The 14,766-nt window shown below is 50.2% G+C and overlaps 1 protein-coding gene across 1 annotated transcript; it reads right to left on the bottom strand.

The window, feature by feature from the left end:
* Positions 1-2,862: 2,862 nt before the first annotated feature.
* On the bottom strand, positions 2,863-12,231 carry LOC141975163 (CD209 antigen-like protein C). The gene is made up of 9 exons (XM_074935362.1): positions 12,117-12,231; positions 11,432-11,542; positions 10,964-11,053; positions 8,486-8,536; positions 7,979-8,068; positions 6,683-6,796; positions 5,348-5,499; positions 3,689-3,798; positions 2,863-2,995 (listed from the first exon to the last, which is right to left on the bottom strand). The coding sequence occupies exons 1-9, from the start codon at positions 12,211-12,213 to the stop codon at positions 2,863-2,865; spliced, it is 948 nt and encodes a 315-aa protein (XP_074791463.1). The 5' UTR covers positions 12,214-12,231.
* Positions 12,232-14,766: the final 2,535 nt, after the last annotated feature.

Here is a 14,766-nt window from a genome sequence, read left to right as displayed (position 1 = left end):
GGTTAGGGTAAGAAGGAGGCTCCCCATACTAGCAGTGAGCTCAGATGTGAGGGTCCTATTATGATCATTACAGTATATGTGTGTGTGTTTCTCACCAGGCCCATCCACCCCTTGCAGCCAATGTTGTTCCAGTGCATTCTGGGATTCACCTGTCCGGTAGTTCCTGGGAGAAGGGGCTTGTGGGAATTTCTTAACACAAAGCACTGAATTGTGGGATGGAGGTCACAAGTGGGGGTGGAGGACAGGGCAACTGCAATTCTTGTGGGAAGAAACCAGTCCCAATCCAGACAAACCTGAGCTAATGACCATGTTCCAGGCTTTACAGGCAGCTAAGTAACCCAAACCTTGGAAGCACCTAGGGATGCCTTGCAGGGGTCATGAGACCAGGGCATCCAAACAAGGGTTGCTTGCAATGACTTTTCACCTGCTATAGATAGAGGTCCTAAAGTAATCCTTTAACTCTTGACTTGCTGAATCATATTACATGTTCATGGTGGATGGAGCAAAGATGTTTTCCCATCTTCACCATCCTTCCTCCCAGGGGCTCATGGCCTAAACTCCACAACATACATACACTGAAGAGTTCAGCCAAAGGGCCAGGCTCTGCACTCTTACCCGGGTGTAAATCTGGTGTCACTCCACTGAGTTCCAAGGTGTGACTCTGGATTTACACCAGTGTAACGAAGATCAGAATCTACTCCGGAGATCTTTATTTAGCACTATCAGAACTCCAACGTTCTGCTGCTCCTCGCCTTAACATGACATGCAGGAATAACACACAGAGGGGGCTTCATTCTGATCTTGTATATATGGGTGTAAATCATGAATAAGTCCATTAAATTCAATCAGCCAGATCAGCTGGTGTCAACATACAAACATACCAGATCCACATACACACTCTCATGTGCATGCACATACATTCTCACACTGATTCACATGGTGTCTCACACTTTCACTCATATGCCCCTGGTAAATGTGGTAAACCCACTCATGTACCGTCCACTAAAAGAGAAACCCACACAGGCTGCCGTGCTCCAGCAGAGGGGATCTGTGAATTTGCATGCGCCGGCAAAATGTTTGTAACAATCTCTCTGTTTTTTAAAAAAGAAAACGCCCAGAACAGAAACTCCCCTCAGATGTCAAAGAGCATGAAACTGAATCTGCTGCTGAAAGAGCATAAAGGGCAAGTAACGCAAAGAGGTGAACGCAAAATGAGAGCGTGAGAGAGAGAGAGATGACCACTTTTGTGGGCCGCATCTTCAGCGGTTGTAAATCGGCATAGTGCTATTTGAAGTCAATGGAACTATGTAAATACACACCGGCTGGAGATATGGCTGACTGACTCCAAGGAGCAATGCTGATTTACATCAGCTGGAGATGCGGCCTCTTAATGCCAGTTATTTTACACCAGCTATGGATTGGGCCCTGTGGACTCTAAAGCAGTGATGCTGAATCCGATTTACAGCAGATTGGGCTGCGTCCCGGCACCAGTTAGAAAATCACCTCTCCAACAAGCAGTTGTTTAATTAACATGTTTATCCCGCAGTCAGCCAGGCTGTGCCGACGGAGCAGGGCCCTCAGCCCCAGATGCCAGCTCCAAACATCTCAAGGGTGTAAAACAAAGAACCAGACGCTGCCCTCGGAAACACACAAGCAACTCCGCTGCCTTCAATGGGAGCCGAGTGCGTGCGTCTAATGGCAGAACAGCCCCCTAAAGATGCAGATAGGTGATCTGGGAGCACTTACAGGAGCAGCTAGAGGCCCCAGCTGAGATCACAGCCCCATTGTGCCGGGTGCGGCGCTGACACACAATGAGACACTCCCTGCCCCACAGAGCTCACAGGCTCAATAGACAAGACAGACACAGGAAGGGTTATGATCTCCATTTTAAAGAGAAGGAAACTGAAGCCCCCAGACAGGTGAAGGAGTCAGTGGCAGAGCTGGAACTGAACCCAGGTCCCAGTCCTGTGCCTTACGCATCAGATCATCCTTCCTCTCAGTGGAGACACCCGAGGGCAGAGTCAGGAGCAATGAGATGAATTTAAGAAAAGGATGTTTGAAGGTGAACGGCCCCGATTCCGATCTCACTCACGTCAATGTCCCTTCAGGGTGACTCCCTTGAAGCCAGGACAACCTGTGCATTTACTGCAGTGCACCTGAGATCAGACTCTGGCCCAGTGTCAGGGAGAACAGCCTGGCCGTGAGATCTACCAGGCTGGGGAATTGCTTCCTCTTGTGGGAAGGGCAGGAGCCACATTTCATGCTAGAGCCGTGAGGGGAACAAGCCGGTCCTGGACCCCAGTGTGGGAGGGAAATGGATTAGATGGTCCAGTGCCAGTCAGCTTCTGCATCTCTGCTTTCCATGATCCTGTCCCATAGCTCCACTCGCTGCAATACCTGCCCAGCATTTTGAGCAGTGATACTCAGACCTCAGCGGTTCAGGAGCAAAATTAGCCATCGCCATTATGCAAAGGAGCCACAGGAGGGTGGATTCATTGTTTCATTTACTATATTACTATTCATATTTAAACAGTACGATGGGAAATATTTAGTTTTATATCTCTCCATATATTATTCTCACAGCAAATAAGTTAGTAGCTTAGTGCAAGCTTATAACTGAATGAGTTAATAACATAGTAAAAGATTCCAGATTGGTTAATAACATAGATCGATTAATAATTAAATCACAGTGTTTTAATAGCATGTGCTGCAAAGAGCTGTAGGAGACCCATGAAAGACCCTCTTGCAGCTCACGAGCGGAAGTCTGAGAATCACTGATTTAGAGAGAATAGGTCCTGAGCAGTCCCACATGGGGCAGGCTGTGTGACGCCTCCCCTCCCTGCTGTGGATTCAGGGACTCAGCTAGCACTGCCGTTCACAGATCCAGCTCTCACTCGTGGAGCATCTGGCATCGTTCCACTTCCCATCGAAGCGTATGCTGCCACAGTCCTCCCCATGCTGCCCAACATCGTTGGGTTCCCCGGCCCCCCAGAACCTGAGAAGGAAACAGAAGCCCCATGGAATTAGAGGTCTCTGGTTTGAAAACCTCCTCCATGTGGGTGGTGTGAAATGAGCCAGTTCCTAGGGGACAGGTCTCCCCGTCACCGACGCCAGTGGGCATTGACTGGTCTGATAGTCAAGGTGGGCATGGACCGATCTGCCTACTCACTCCTTGAGGTGGTGCCTGGAGGTCAGAGCCATGGCAGGTTGGTGCTAGCCACTGAATAGTGGGAACTGTCCCAGCCACTCCTCGAGCCATAGCTGTTCTCAGCTTGGAGGACATCAGTGTCCGGTGCATTTTACGGGTGAGGAAACTGAGGCAAAGAGCAGGAAGCGATGTGCCTCACAGTCTGCCAGCAGAGCACACTGCTGGGGCTGGGACTAGAACCCAGGAGTGCTGCCTACGTGTCCACTGGGCCATGTTGCTGTTCTCCCCAGCACCTTTCCTTAGCATGACATTCAGAATGCCCCATGGTAAAGCAGCTTTCTGCTCCCCAGAAACAGAAAGCAGACTCGTAACCTTCTTTACCTGGTTTAGCCACTAAAGGGGACCAGAGACCCCTCTAATATCAATTGCATTGGTACCAGTGCTCCGTCTGGCTCTTTAGGGAGAGAAGAGATAAAGCAGAAACAGCTGATTGTAAGGGACAGTTCTCTCTCCAAAGAGGCTGAACAAAGAGGGACTTGCCTGATAGACAAGAGGCTGCCATCCAGCCAGCGCCACTCCCCTTCCTTCGCTGAGTCGCTGAGGCCCAGCCAGTACACTTCGGGCTCAATGATGTGGTTTGACAAAAACATCTATGTGGGAAAACGGGAAGAAGACAATCATGATCCCAAGCAGAAGGTGAGAGGGGAGGGGAGGGTGTTCCATGGGGCCTGTGTTTGTGGCCAGCAGAGTCTGTAGCTGTAGATTCTCACCCCTCTCCATTTTTCCAACCCTTTACATTAGGGCTGGCCACCCTGGATTTCTCAGGATGCACCAGGCACTCCCATGGATGCATCGCTTCCCCTCTCCAAAAGGAGTGACCGTTGTGCATCATGGGAGTTGTAGACGGGCTGGGTAGCCTGACCGTTAAAGAATGGGGGCCTGGGGCATTGAAACTACAGCTCCCATGAGGCACTGCAGCAGCATGTCCAAAGTGAAACGTTTCCGTTTTCTGTCAAAAATTTGTGGTAATATAAACATTTGCCCTGCAAAATGAAATTTTCCACAGGAAAAAAAAAGCTCATTTTCTGACCCGCTGTACTTCAAATGCCTCATCCCTGCCCTTTGCCCTGCAAATCTACCCTGCAGAATGGGAGGTGAACACTGGCCTGTTTGGGGCAGGGCTGTCTTTTTGTGACGTGCGTACAGCACCTAGCACAACAGGGCTCTGATTGGTACTTCAGGTGCTACCACAATACAGATCAGTGATAATAATAAGGCCAAATATTACACTGCTGTACCCTGACAACTGCAGATCATTTTCAATCCTTCTACAGCTGCTGAGGGTCTGCCTTTGGGGCCTGTGAATTCCATGGTCTTAGGTCTCCTCCATGCAGGGGTACCAAGGAATCATCTTACCGTCCCTGTTAAGTCCCATTCTGCACCCTGGTTACTGGGGGAGCCTTAAGTCCATGCCTGAAGATGAGACAGCGAAATACACACACTATGAGCTATACTGCTCATGAGTCAGATTTTGGTTCTGGTGACTCCAGATTCACACCAGCACCTTGACCACCTTTGCACTACATGTGCATCCTCCCAGCACCAACTAGTCTCCCAAGGTCCTGTTCCCAGCAGGCACCGGTCTCAATGTAAACCTTAAGGCAGGATTCCTTCTGCAAAGTCCTGATGAGGAATCTGGAGTGGGGTCTTCCCCCGGATATCAATAGGCCTTCCCTAGTGTAGTAGTGAGCTGCTGTGAAAAGCATTTTACCTCTGGGTCAGCAGCTGAAATTCTGCCCAGGTCCATAGTGATCAAATGTTATTTTTAGGTCCCCATGGGACTCTTTGATTTGGATTCACAGGGGATTAGAACTGCCCCCCGCCCCACACACATGAATTTTGATTCACATCGAACCATCCACATCTGACACTGAGATTTCTGTTCACAAAGCTCACTCGACATTTTTCAAATGACTCTAAGTATCCAGGTTCCCTCAATCCCTCTTGAACAGCAAGCTACATCCAAAGATATTGCTAAATTCCTGGAGAACTTGGACCAGACTCTGATCTCAGTTATGCTGGGGTCAATCAAGAGTAACTCCAGATTCACCCCGGGGTAACAGCACAGAGTCTGGCTCCTTGTGCTTAATTCCCTCCATTCTGCATGATCCAAAATAGGAATCTGAGTGGATGGCTTACCTGTTCCTGTTTGGTGTTAACAATAACCAGGTGAGACCCTTCATTGGTACAGAACTGCTTAGCATCCAACCAGGATTTAGCCAATGTTGAAAAGAAGTAGCAATTTTTCTCAAAATGCTGCCAGCCAGGTGGACATTTTGTGCAGATGAATTCTGCGAGAAGTCAAATGATGGGACAAGCCTGCATTAGAGAGTCAAAATGCAGTCCAACAGCAGTGTAAAAACTCAGCTGTGTCCCCATACTTTTTATTTACTTCTCACATTCTCACTGGGTTCCAGAAAATAATTTGCACTGTATTTGCGTATTCCCTGAAATTGGATACTTTTTCCTTCCACCAGCTGCTTACAAGCAGTTAAAGAGATTCTTGAATTTATTCAATACTTAGACTTATTCATGAATTTCACCATGAAATTTCCCCGCCCGCTCCTGAAAAGCTTGCCATATAGTTTGTTGCAAATATTCATACTTTGACATTCATCCTCTGTGGGGTGGTTTTAAAAGTTACAGGCATTGTCACCGCTCTGACATGTGATAGCAGGTGGCAGGGCCTGGTAGGTTGGTTTCCCAATGAAAAATGAATCAGTGAATTAATATTTTCCTAGTATAACTTGTTGATTTTTGCTCTGTGCACAAGTCCTGGAAAAGAGGTGCCCATAAACAAAATGAAGGCTAATCTGTGATCTCTGCCCAGACACTGATGTCCAGTTTCCGAGATACAACTCTGCCCCAAGAATTGACCCTAGTTAGAGAGTGGCAGGCAGGGAGCAAACTCCCTTGCTAGTTGCAACAGCTCCCCCCACAAAATATCACAGCCTGCAAACAACAACATAGCATGTCTTCAAAGACTGAATACTGCTGACATGTTTGGAAAGAGAACTTGCAAGCTGATGTACAACAGCACCATCTGGTGGCTTCTGCCATACAGTATTGTATCCATCCCATGTTAGGCTCCATTATGTAGTTAGCCAACTAGGGGCAAGATTATCAGCTGTGTCTGTTTCCATTGGGTGGAGGGCTGGTATCAGGGAATGGGTTATGGCTCCCTGAGTCTCTGGCTGGTTCTACACCAACTCTGGTGCCCAAGGCGTAGAACCAATGAGAGAATCAGGGCCAGGCAGGAGGGTGGCATGGGAGACATCTGTGCTGGCTCTACAGCCTCTGGGGACTCCCAGCTGGGGAGATGTGGTCAGTTTCAGTGAACAGGGAGCTGCGCAAGCCATAGGTCTATTGGGAACATGAAAGTCGAATCCGCTGTTCCCTGTTGACTTTAACTGACTCTGGGTGTTTAAGGTTAACGCTGTCACTGGTTTCAAGCCCTGTCTGGTGCCCCCTTACCCGTGATGTTCCGTAACTCCTCCTGCACCCTGCTCAAGACCTCCTGGAGTCTGTCATGGTCCCTTCTTGCCTCAGCCAGCTCCTTCGACAAACTGTGCGTTAGGTTCCTTATCTCTGTTCCAGCAGGCAGGGGGTAGAAAAATGTCACCGGAATCAACAGGTTGATATTTCTGGGCTGGCTCAGACCGTCCTTCACAGCAGCTGGAAATTTCTATCTGTGTCCATCCATCCGCAAACACATTATCTGTCCCCTTCACAGCCTTCGACCTAGCTACACTCCAATACTGGAGTCCACCATTGTATTCGCTAAGCACCTCTGCTGTCCTGGGCTCATTGATTTTCCTTCAAGCCAACTGTTGGATTCAGTGAGGGAATCTTTAGCTCAGTTGGCTGGCAATCAGGTAGCCCACACTCCCCCTCAGAATCACGGGGCTCTTCTATGGAGGTCTAAATCTATAGTCACGGCAGTGACCTCACCTTACCAAGATCAGAATCCGGCTCATGTTTGCACGGGATGGGCCTGATACCAGAAAGGCTGAGCATTCCCGAATTCCTCCTGCAAGCCATGGGAGCTGTGAGCTCTCAGCAGCACTGAGCGAACTAGAGCCCCTCCCTGTCCCCCCGAGCCCCTCCCAGCCCGCACGCCCACATATCTACAGGGTACTGAGACCACAATGCAGCAAAGCACTTAAACATAAAGCCAGTGATTTTCAACCTTTTTTCATTTGCGGACCCCTGAACTTTAGAACGGTGGTGAAGACCCCTTTGGAAATCTTAGATATAGTCTGTGGACCCCCACGGGTCGATGGACCACAGGTCGAAAACCACTGCTCTGAGCACGTATCATCCCTCACAGAAATCAGGAGTGTAGAGTTGTTTGACAGCTGTTATCATGGGTAACAACTTGGGGATTGAGCTGGGGCCCTCCAGAGATAAAGCTACCCATCCATCTCCCCAAATCAGCCCAGAGCGGGACCTGTCACGCGGGCTCACCGATGGGTTACACTGCATAATGCCCTTGCTGGATCAGGGTCTGAGATCCAAACTTCTGCTGCAGCATGAACTGGGCTCAGGATAAAACCCGGGAAGGCCCAAGGGAACAGGATGCAGCTGATCCCAAACTGAAATGGGATTATCCATGTAGGGCTCCCTGCTCCATCCTCACACTTCCCCTTTCTGATCCTCCTTCTCTCCTTCCATTTCAGCTTGCCCTCCACACGGGAAGATCAGACCCAGGAGTCCCTCTACAAGGAAGTAGCAGTGATCAGGCGTTGGAAGGAAAAGGATGTTTCTCACCTATGGCGTCCTGGAGATGTAATGGGTCTTTCACATAATCAGCTTGGACCTCCTCTATTGCCAGCCTGACCCCAGCCAGCTCCTTGGACACTGCAAACAACAAGGGGCAGAAAAGAACTTTTGTAAATGTGCACGTCGAAGGGAGAGACCCCACCCATGTGGAGCCCCCACGAGTTTATTGCACGTCTTCTGACATTTGATATGTTTCTTCAAGCCCCCAGTCCTCGATTTATGCAGTTAGGAGAGAGTCTCAGCTTTTATTTAAAAAAATTAATTTCTACCCGTCGAGGTAGCAGAGAACAGCTTAATAACGTGACCCAAGCATGACCCTAAAGGCTCAGAAACCAGAACACAAATAAATCAAACCCAACATTTATTGTATTTTTTAAAATCTCGTGAGTTTTAAGCCAGTCTCATGGGCTTGACTCAAGATTTTTGAATGCTGGGGTTGGCAGCACAAGGGAGCTGTTTATGCCCAACCTCGCGAGAGGCATCCGCAGAACATACCATTAAGAAGTCGACTGTTAAACACGCTGAATTCTTTGGACATCTTCAACTCTAAAAGGAAGATGAGAGAATGGGGAGTTTCCTTTTTAAATAACAACACAGGACCTCATGCTGCCCCACCCACACGCTCCACCCCTGAGGAACGCTGGATACGGACCATTCATCCAAGTGTGTGTGAAATTTATGCAGCAAGGGCAGTCGTTGGCAAGGATGTAAATGGGTTTCACTTATAGCTATTAATGATTTATATTACAGTGCTGCCTAGAGGCCCCAACTGAGATTAGGACCTGTTTGTGCCAGGTGCTGCACAAACCCGAACTGAGATTGGGTACCGTTGCTCTGGGCACTGCATAGACACAGAGCGAGAGACAGTTACAATACAAATAGAAAACAAATGTTATCCATTTCACAGATAGTGAAACTGAGGCACAGAGAAATGAAGTGACTGTTTCAAGGTCACACAGGGCGTCAGCGGCAAAACTGGGAACTGAAGCCAAATCTTGTGAGTTCCAGCCCATGCCTGAGCCAGAACAGCAGCCAACCTCTACTCAGCTGGGGCTCAGATCACATTTGGAGCAGCAGGGTCTGAGTACTAACCCACTGTTACTGTGATGTTCTCAGTGCTCATGACGTGCTGCACAGTGACACCCCTGCAGTCCAGGTGGATGCAGGCTCATTACAGCGTTTAGAGTCCTGGGGCAAATTAGCAAATTAAGACCAGTGTTTATTAAGAGAGATCCAGTCAATGACCCATGCAGGGGAACTGTGGTGGAAAAAACAGGTCAGACCCAGGACTGCATTGAGGCAATCCAGCAGCAACCAATTAAAGGAGGCCATAAGTAGTTGCTGTTTATAGAGTCCCTGGGTTGGGACCTAGAGTAGTGGGCAGGCCTGGTGTTCCCACCAGCGCTAGCAAAGTGGACTAAGCCCCAGGAAGGGGACAAGGCTTGTTCAGCAGAGCGGGACTCAAAGGGCCCAGAGATGGGACTGAAACCTCTAGTGAGGGGCGACAGTTTGTTGAACTCTTTGCTGCTTCAGAAGGTGCTCATCCATTTTTGACTGTGTGACTTGGCCAGAGGGCTGAGCCACTCACGGTGACAACCTACAGGGGGCGCCAGGAGCAGGAGAAAGTCCTTCAGTACCAGATGCAGCAGCAGGAGACACTCAAGAGGCGAGTGTCCCCCCATTACAGGCAGCAATTGGTAAGGTTGTAAATGGGTTTCACTTATTATTATTTCATTATTATTGCCTAGAAGCCCCAGCTGTGATTGAGGCCCCCTTGTTCCAGGTGCTGTACAGACCCCAACTGACACAGAGACCCCGTTGCTCTGGGTACTGCACAGTGACAAAATGAGAGACACTCCCTTACCCTGAGGTGGAGAGCTAACAATACAATTAGACAAGAAATGTTACCCATTTCACAGATAGTGAAACTGAGGCACAGAGAAATGAAGTGACTGTTTCAAGGTCACACAGAAAGTCAGCATCGAAACTGGGAACTGAAGCCAGATCTCCTGAGTTCCAGCCCATGCCTGAGCCAGAACAGCAGCCAACCTCTACTCAGCTGGGGCTCAGACGCCCTTTGGGAGCAGCAGGGTCTGAGTACTAACCCTCTGTTACTGTGATGTTCTCAGTGCCCATGACGTGCTGCACAGTGACACCCCCGCTGTCCACTTGGGTGCAGGCTTATTACAGTGTTTAGAGTCCCAGAGGAAAATTAGAAAATTAACAACAGCGTTTATTCAGAGAGATCCGGTCAATGACCAGCGAAGGGGAGCTGTGTTGGAAAGAACTGGTCAGTCCCAGGACAGCACTGAGGGAATCCAGGGGCACCGGGCACACCCAGTATGGTAGTTCCCATTGGCCCTCCCCCTGTAGAATGGACCCAACCCTAGGTGGGTTCGCAGGGGCCATCTGCTGGATGATTGGAGACCCACCACCACACTTCTCCCCCTGTCCAGATTACTACTTCCTTACTTCATTTGAGCTGGGGTCTGTCCTGGAGAGCACAGGTCTCTTTCCCCACTCACCTAAGCAGTGGCTGTTTATTGGAGCCCCAGGTACTTGCCTACTCCTGGGAAAGACCATTCCATCTATGCCAAGACTTCCCCAGCAGGATAACACTCTCAGCCAATGAGACACTGGTAGAAATGTGACCTCATCAGAACAAAATGTCATTAGACAATCAGTGATTCTAGGAGCAGGAAAATGTTGTCCAACAACTTCTAAGAGCAGCTTCCACCTCTTGTGGTTGTCCCACTCCCCACAATGATCTACAGTCCTGTCTGAGCTCTGGTCAGATTCCCAGCTGATGTTTGTCTGCTCAGCTCCACTGAAGTCCAAGGAGCTACATCAACTTCCACCAGCCGTGCAACTGACCCTGTGGGCCCAACTCTCCCCCCGCCCCTTGAGGCATAAGGACCAAGAAAGATCTGCCAAGTCCGACAAGGAATAGAAACATTTCCTTTATCCTCTCACCTAGATAGTCCTGGTGATGTGACAGATTTCTCTTGGCATCTCTTCTGATTGTATCTCGATCCAGCTGGGCTTCAGCAAGACCCTGGGAAACTGTAGACATGAGACTTTCGATAGCAGAGTAAAATTTATCAGCAGGGGAAAACCATATCTATGAGGACATCCGTGCTGCCGTAAAGCGCACTTTTCTCCCAGTTACCACCCAAGACTTCTGGTGTCCATTACCTCATGCTAGCTGTGATCTTCCGCAACAGGCGCACTGTGCTCAACAGAGGGATAGATTATTCTGGACACCAGCTCGGTCCTGGGTACAATGTAGAGCTGTGTTGGGGCTGCTCTATGTTACAGCTGAGCCTCATTCTCAGCCCAATTTTGTGCCCCACTGCTAAAATCCACCAAAAACTAGTGAGAGCAGCCTCACTCTTGGCAGGTGAGATCTGAGGCCGAGGTAGAAATGAACAGGAGACTTACATTTCCCAAGGATCACCACAATGAGAACTGTAGCCACTGCAATGCAAATTGCCAGCAGGACATACAGGATCACAATGGCCTTCCCTTGCGCGGAATTGGAGAGGCAAAGAGCTGTGGGGAGCAACACTGGTTAGATCTCTCAATGCAGGATCAACCCCACCAAGCATTCCCTTTGGGGAGAGACTCCAGGCACTGAACATGGTTCCCTAAAAGGGAAGATGACTGGACAAAGGGAGGGGAGTGATTCACCACAGGGTCAATACCTTGAGGTACTTCTCAGTCTCGCCTGTGTTCCATTTTCCATGTTGGGAATCCCCAGGGCCGGAACCACTAGGCGAACTAGGCAGTCGCCTAGGGCGCCAAGTGGTTGGGGGCAGCGGTGGAGTGGAGGTAAGCTGGGGCAGGGAGGCGCGGGGAGGGCCTCCTGCAGCAAGTAATGGGAGGGGAACGGCAGGCAGCTGCCGCAGGGGGGGCTCCCCAGGCCAAGGGGAGGGAGCGGCGGCAGGGAGCTGCTGCAGGGGGGGTCCCTGGACCAGGGGATAGGGTGGCGGCAGGTACGGGTACAATCTCCTGATTGTGGGCACCGGCCAACCACAAATTCGGAAAGCCAGGAATAGGACACAGGCCTCCTGACTCCCAGGGCAGCTCCTTAATCACAAGACCATCCTTCCTCAGGCCAGCTCACCTTTGCCGCCTCTCCCAGGTGAGCTGCTCGCTCCCTGCACTGTCAGTTCCACCTGCTCTGAGTTGTCCCATTTGTGATAGGAGCTGTCCGGGTGCATGGCTGCGGATGTCTCTGTTCGGTTCCCTGCCGTCGGTGCAGTTTATATTGATAGGAACCATCATCATGCCTTTCCGGGGGAACGGACGCCTCTGGTCACACTTCCCATTCTCACAATTGCCTGGTTAGGGACCGTGGCCCAACCATTTCCTCTCCAGATCAGTGCAGAATCACTGTGGTTGCAGTTTCTGGTCCTTAGACTCCCAGGCTCTGGGTTTGCTCAACTCCCAATGACTTTTATCAGAGCATGTTGAAATCAGCACTTCTCTCCCAGAGGCTGCTCAAGACAATCTGCCACCCTAAGCAAAACTTTGATGTTCCATCCCCCTCCTCAGAGAGCAAGGATAGCAGATTTGGCCAGTCACTCCTACGTCGTGAAGGAAAGGGCGGCAGTGCCAAATTCCAGTGCGTGGCATTGTGGTCTTGTATGACGGGGGGCAGCCAGGCTAAATGTGCCACTGTAGGCAGCTGCTCAGAAGTCTGCCACCGTAGACATCTGCCTACACTGCATGTCCCTAGAGCAGCCCCTGCGAGCACCTCACCTGATGGGGTCCTGTACTATTCCTGGACACACTAGACAGGATGGCAGGTGGGGTTAGCAGAAGGCTTCATGGCCAGAACAATGTCAGTTTCTCACCAATAACAGGAGTCACACTCACTCTTCCAACTGGAAGCTTGTGGCATGTGCATCTAGATCCCACAAGAGCAAATGAACACTTGAAGAACTAAGAGGACATTCGACCCCAACCTGGACACCCCAGGGTCTGCTGGATCAGATAATCTCCTGTAGACTTCTCAGGGTTTGTGGGAACATGTGCCAGCGACTGCAGGGTAGTGGAGCTCACTACACCAGCTGTAACCCTGCCAGGGGCTCGTCAACACCAGCTAGTTAAGAGGTTGGGGGCAGTGTTCACTCTCTAAGCACTGCTTGTCCAGCTGAAAGAAGCCAGGTGGAACCAATGCCGAGGTACTCTGCTGAGGGGCAGTTTGAGTGGGGAGGCAGGCTAGCCATGCAGGGGGAAGTAGCCAGAATCCCTTCCTTCCACTTGTAATCCAAGAGCGGCCGTTGCCTCGTAGTGACTCCTTGGAGACAACAGCTCAGCATTTCGCTGATAAATCTACATACTCTCGCTCACACCAGCACAAGATCCACTAGGTCAGCGATTACATGATCCCAAGGATGGTCATGAGTAGGACCCTACCATATTCACGGACATGAAAAACACGTCACAGACCATGACATCTGGCTCTTGCAGAGGCGTTGCAGGATTGCCACCCTTACTTCTGCACCACCACCACCACCACCAGCAGCTTCCTCCAGCCCGGGGAGGTTCCTGGAGGTGGGAGTGAGTCCTCAGATGGGGTGCCCTGAACCCTGCCCCTCCCTGGCTCCAGGCCGAGTGCTTGGGTTAAACGGGCTTAATGAGGCCTTGGGCAGGCTTTGTGTGTGTGTGGGGGTGACCATGGCACCCCGCAGACCACAGCATCCTGGGTGATCACCCCCCCATAAGGCCGGCCCTGCCCCCCCCCCCCCCCGCGCAAAAAGTTATGACCCCACCCATAGCATGTCACCCTCACTTCTGCACTGCTGCTGGTGGCAATAAACTCTGAAGTTGGGCTCCCGGCCAGCAGCCGCCACTCTCCGGCCACCCAGCTCTGCAGGCAGTGCCCCCGCCAGCAGCAGTGCGGAGGTAAAGGTGGCAATATCATGACCCCCGTACAATAGCCTTGCAATCCCCCACAGTCCCCTTTTTGGGTCGGGGCCCCCATGGTTTCCACACCATGAAATCTGAGATTTAAATATCTGAAACCGTGAAATTTACACTTTTTAAAAATCCTCTGACCGTGAAATTGACCAAAACAGACCGTGAATTTGGTAAGGCCCTAGTCATGAGATTTTTGGCAAGTAACAATTCTGAGGCCAATTGTATATTTTTTAAAAAAATCACCCTGCAGGTTATGTTGGAAGCATGAAAGTGGGGTCTGGTGGCAGCAGAGTTGGACTGGGGGGTCAGGAGATCTGGGTTCCAATCCTGGCTCTGTTGCAGAGTTACCCTCTGCATTGGTCTCCCCATCAATAAAATGGGTATAATGACATTGACCTCCTTTATGAAGCATTTTGAGATCTGCTGATGAAGACCAGGGTACATTATATGTATTAGACCTCTTCGACTTGAACCACTATCACTGCTTCAGAGGAAGGTGTAAGGAGCCCTAGGTGGACACGTCTATACCAGCACTGTTGGGCTGATGGATACATTTGAGGAGGCAGCTGTCAGTAGTGTTGAGCTGAACAACATTCTGCTTTGAGATCCTGAATACGCCAATGACATTGTCTTGTTGGCCCAGTTCAGTGAATCGCTGCAGCCAATGGCAAGCTGGTCAGGCAAGAAGCTGCATGCATTGGTCCGGCTATTAACCCAGATAAAATGAAGTCCCAGGCCATTAGCATCTAACAGCCTCCAGCTCCAAATTACAACCGGCTCAATGTTCACCTGTCTGGACTTTTAAATATTTGGGCAACATCATAGAATCATAGAATATTAGGGTTGGA

Source organism: Natator depressus, chromosome 20 (genome assembly GCF_965152275.1).
Source record: "Natator depressus isolate rNatDep1 chromosome 20, rNatDep2.hap1, whole genome shotgun sequence".
NCBI classification, from domain to species: domain Eukaryota; kingdom Metazoa; phylum Chordata; order Testudines; family Cheloniidae; genus Natator; species Natator depressus.
The sequence above is the reverse complement of the archived record's forward strand: the minus strand, read 5'-3'. Positions and strand labels throughout refer to the sequence as shown.

What these genes read in the sequence shown, in the direction of transcription:
- LOC141975163 (XM_074935362.1), bottom strand. Translation starts at nt 12,213, where the DNA reads ATGCACCCGGACAGCTCCTATCACAAATGGGACAACTCAGAGCAGGTG. An exon ending in ACATCTCCAGGACGCCATAG is followed by an intron (nt 6,797 to 7,978) that starts GTGAGAAACATC and finishes CTGCTGGAACAG; the next exon opens with AGATAAGGAACCTAACGCAC. An exon ending in GGAGTTACGGAACATCACGG is followed by an intron (nt 5,500 to 6,682) that starts GTAAGGGGGCAC and finishes GACTTCTCGCAG; the next exon opens with AATTCATCTGCACAAAATGT.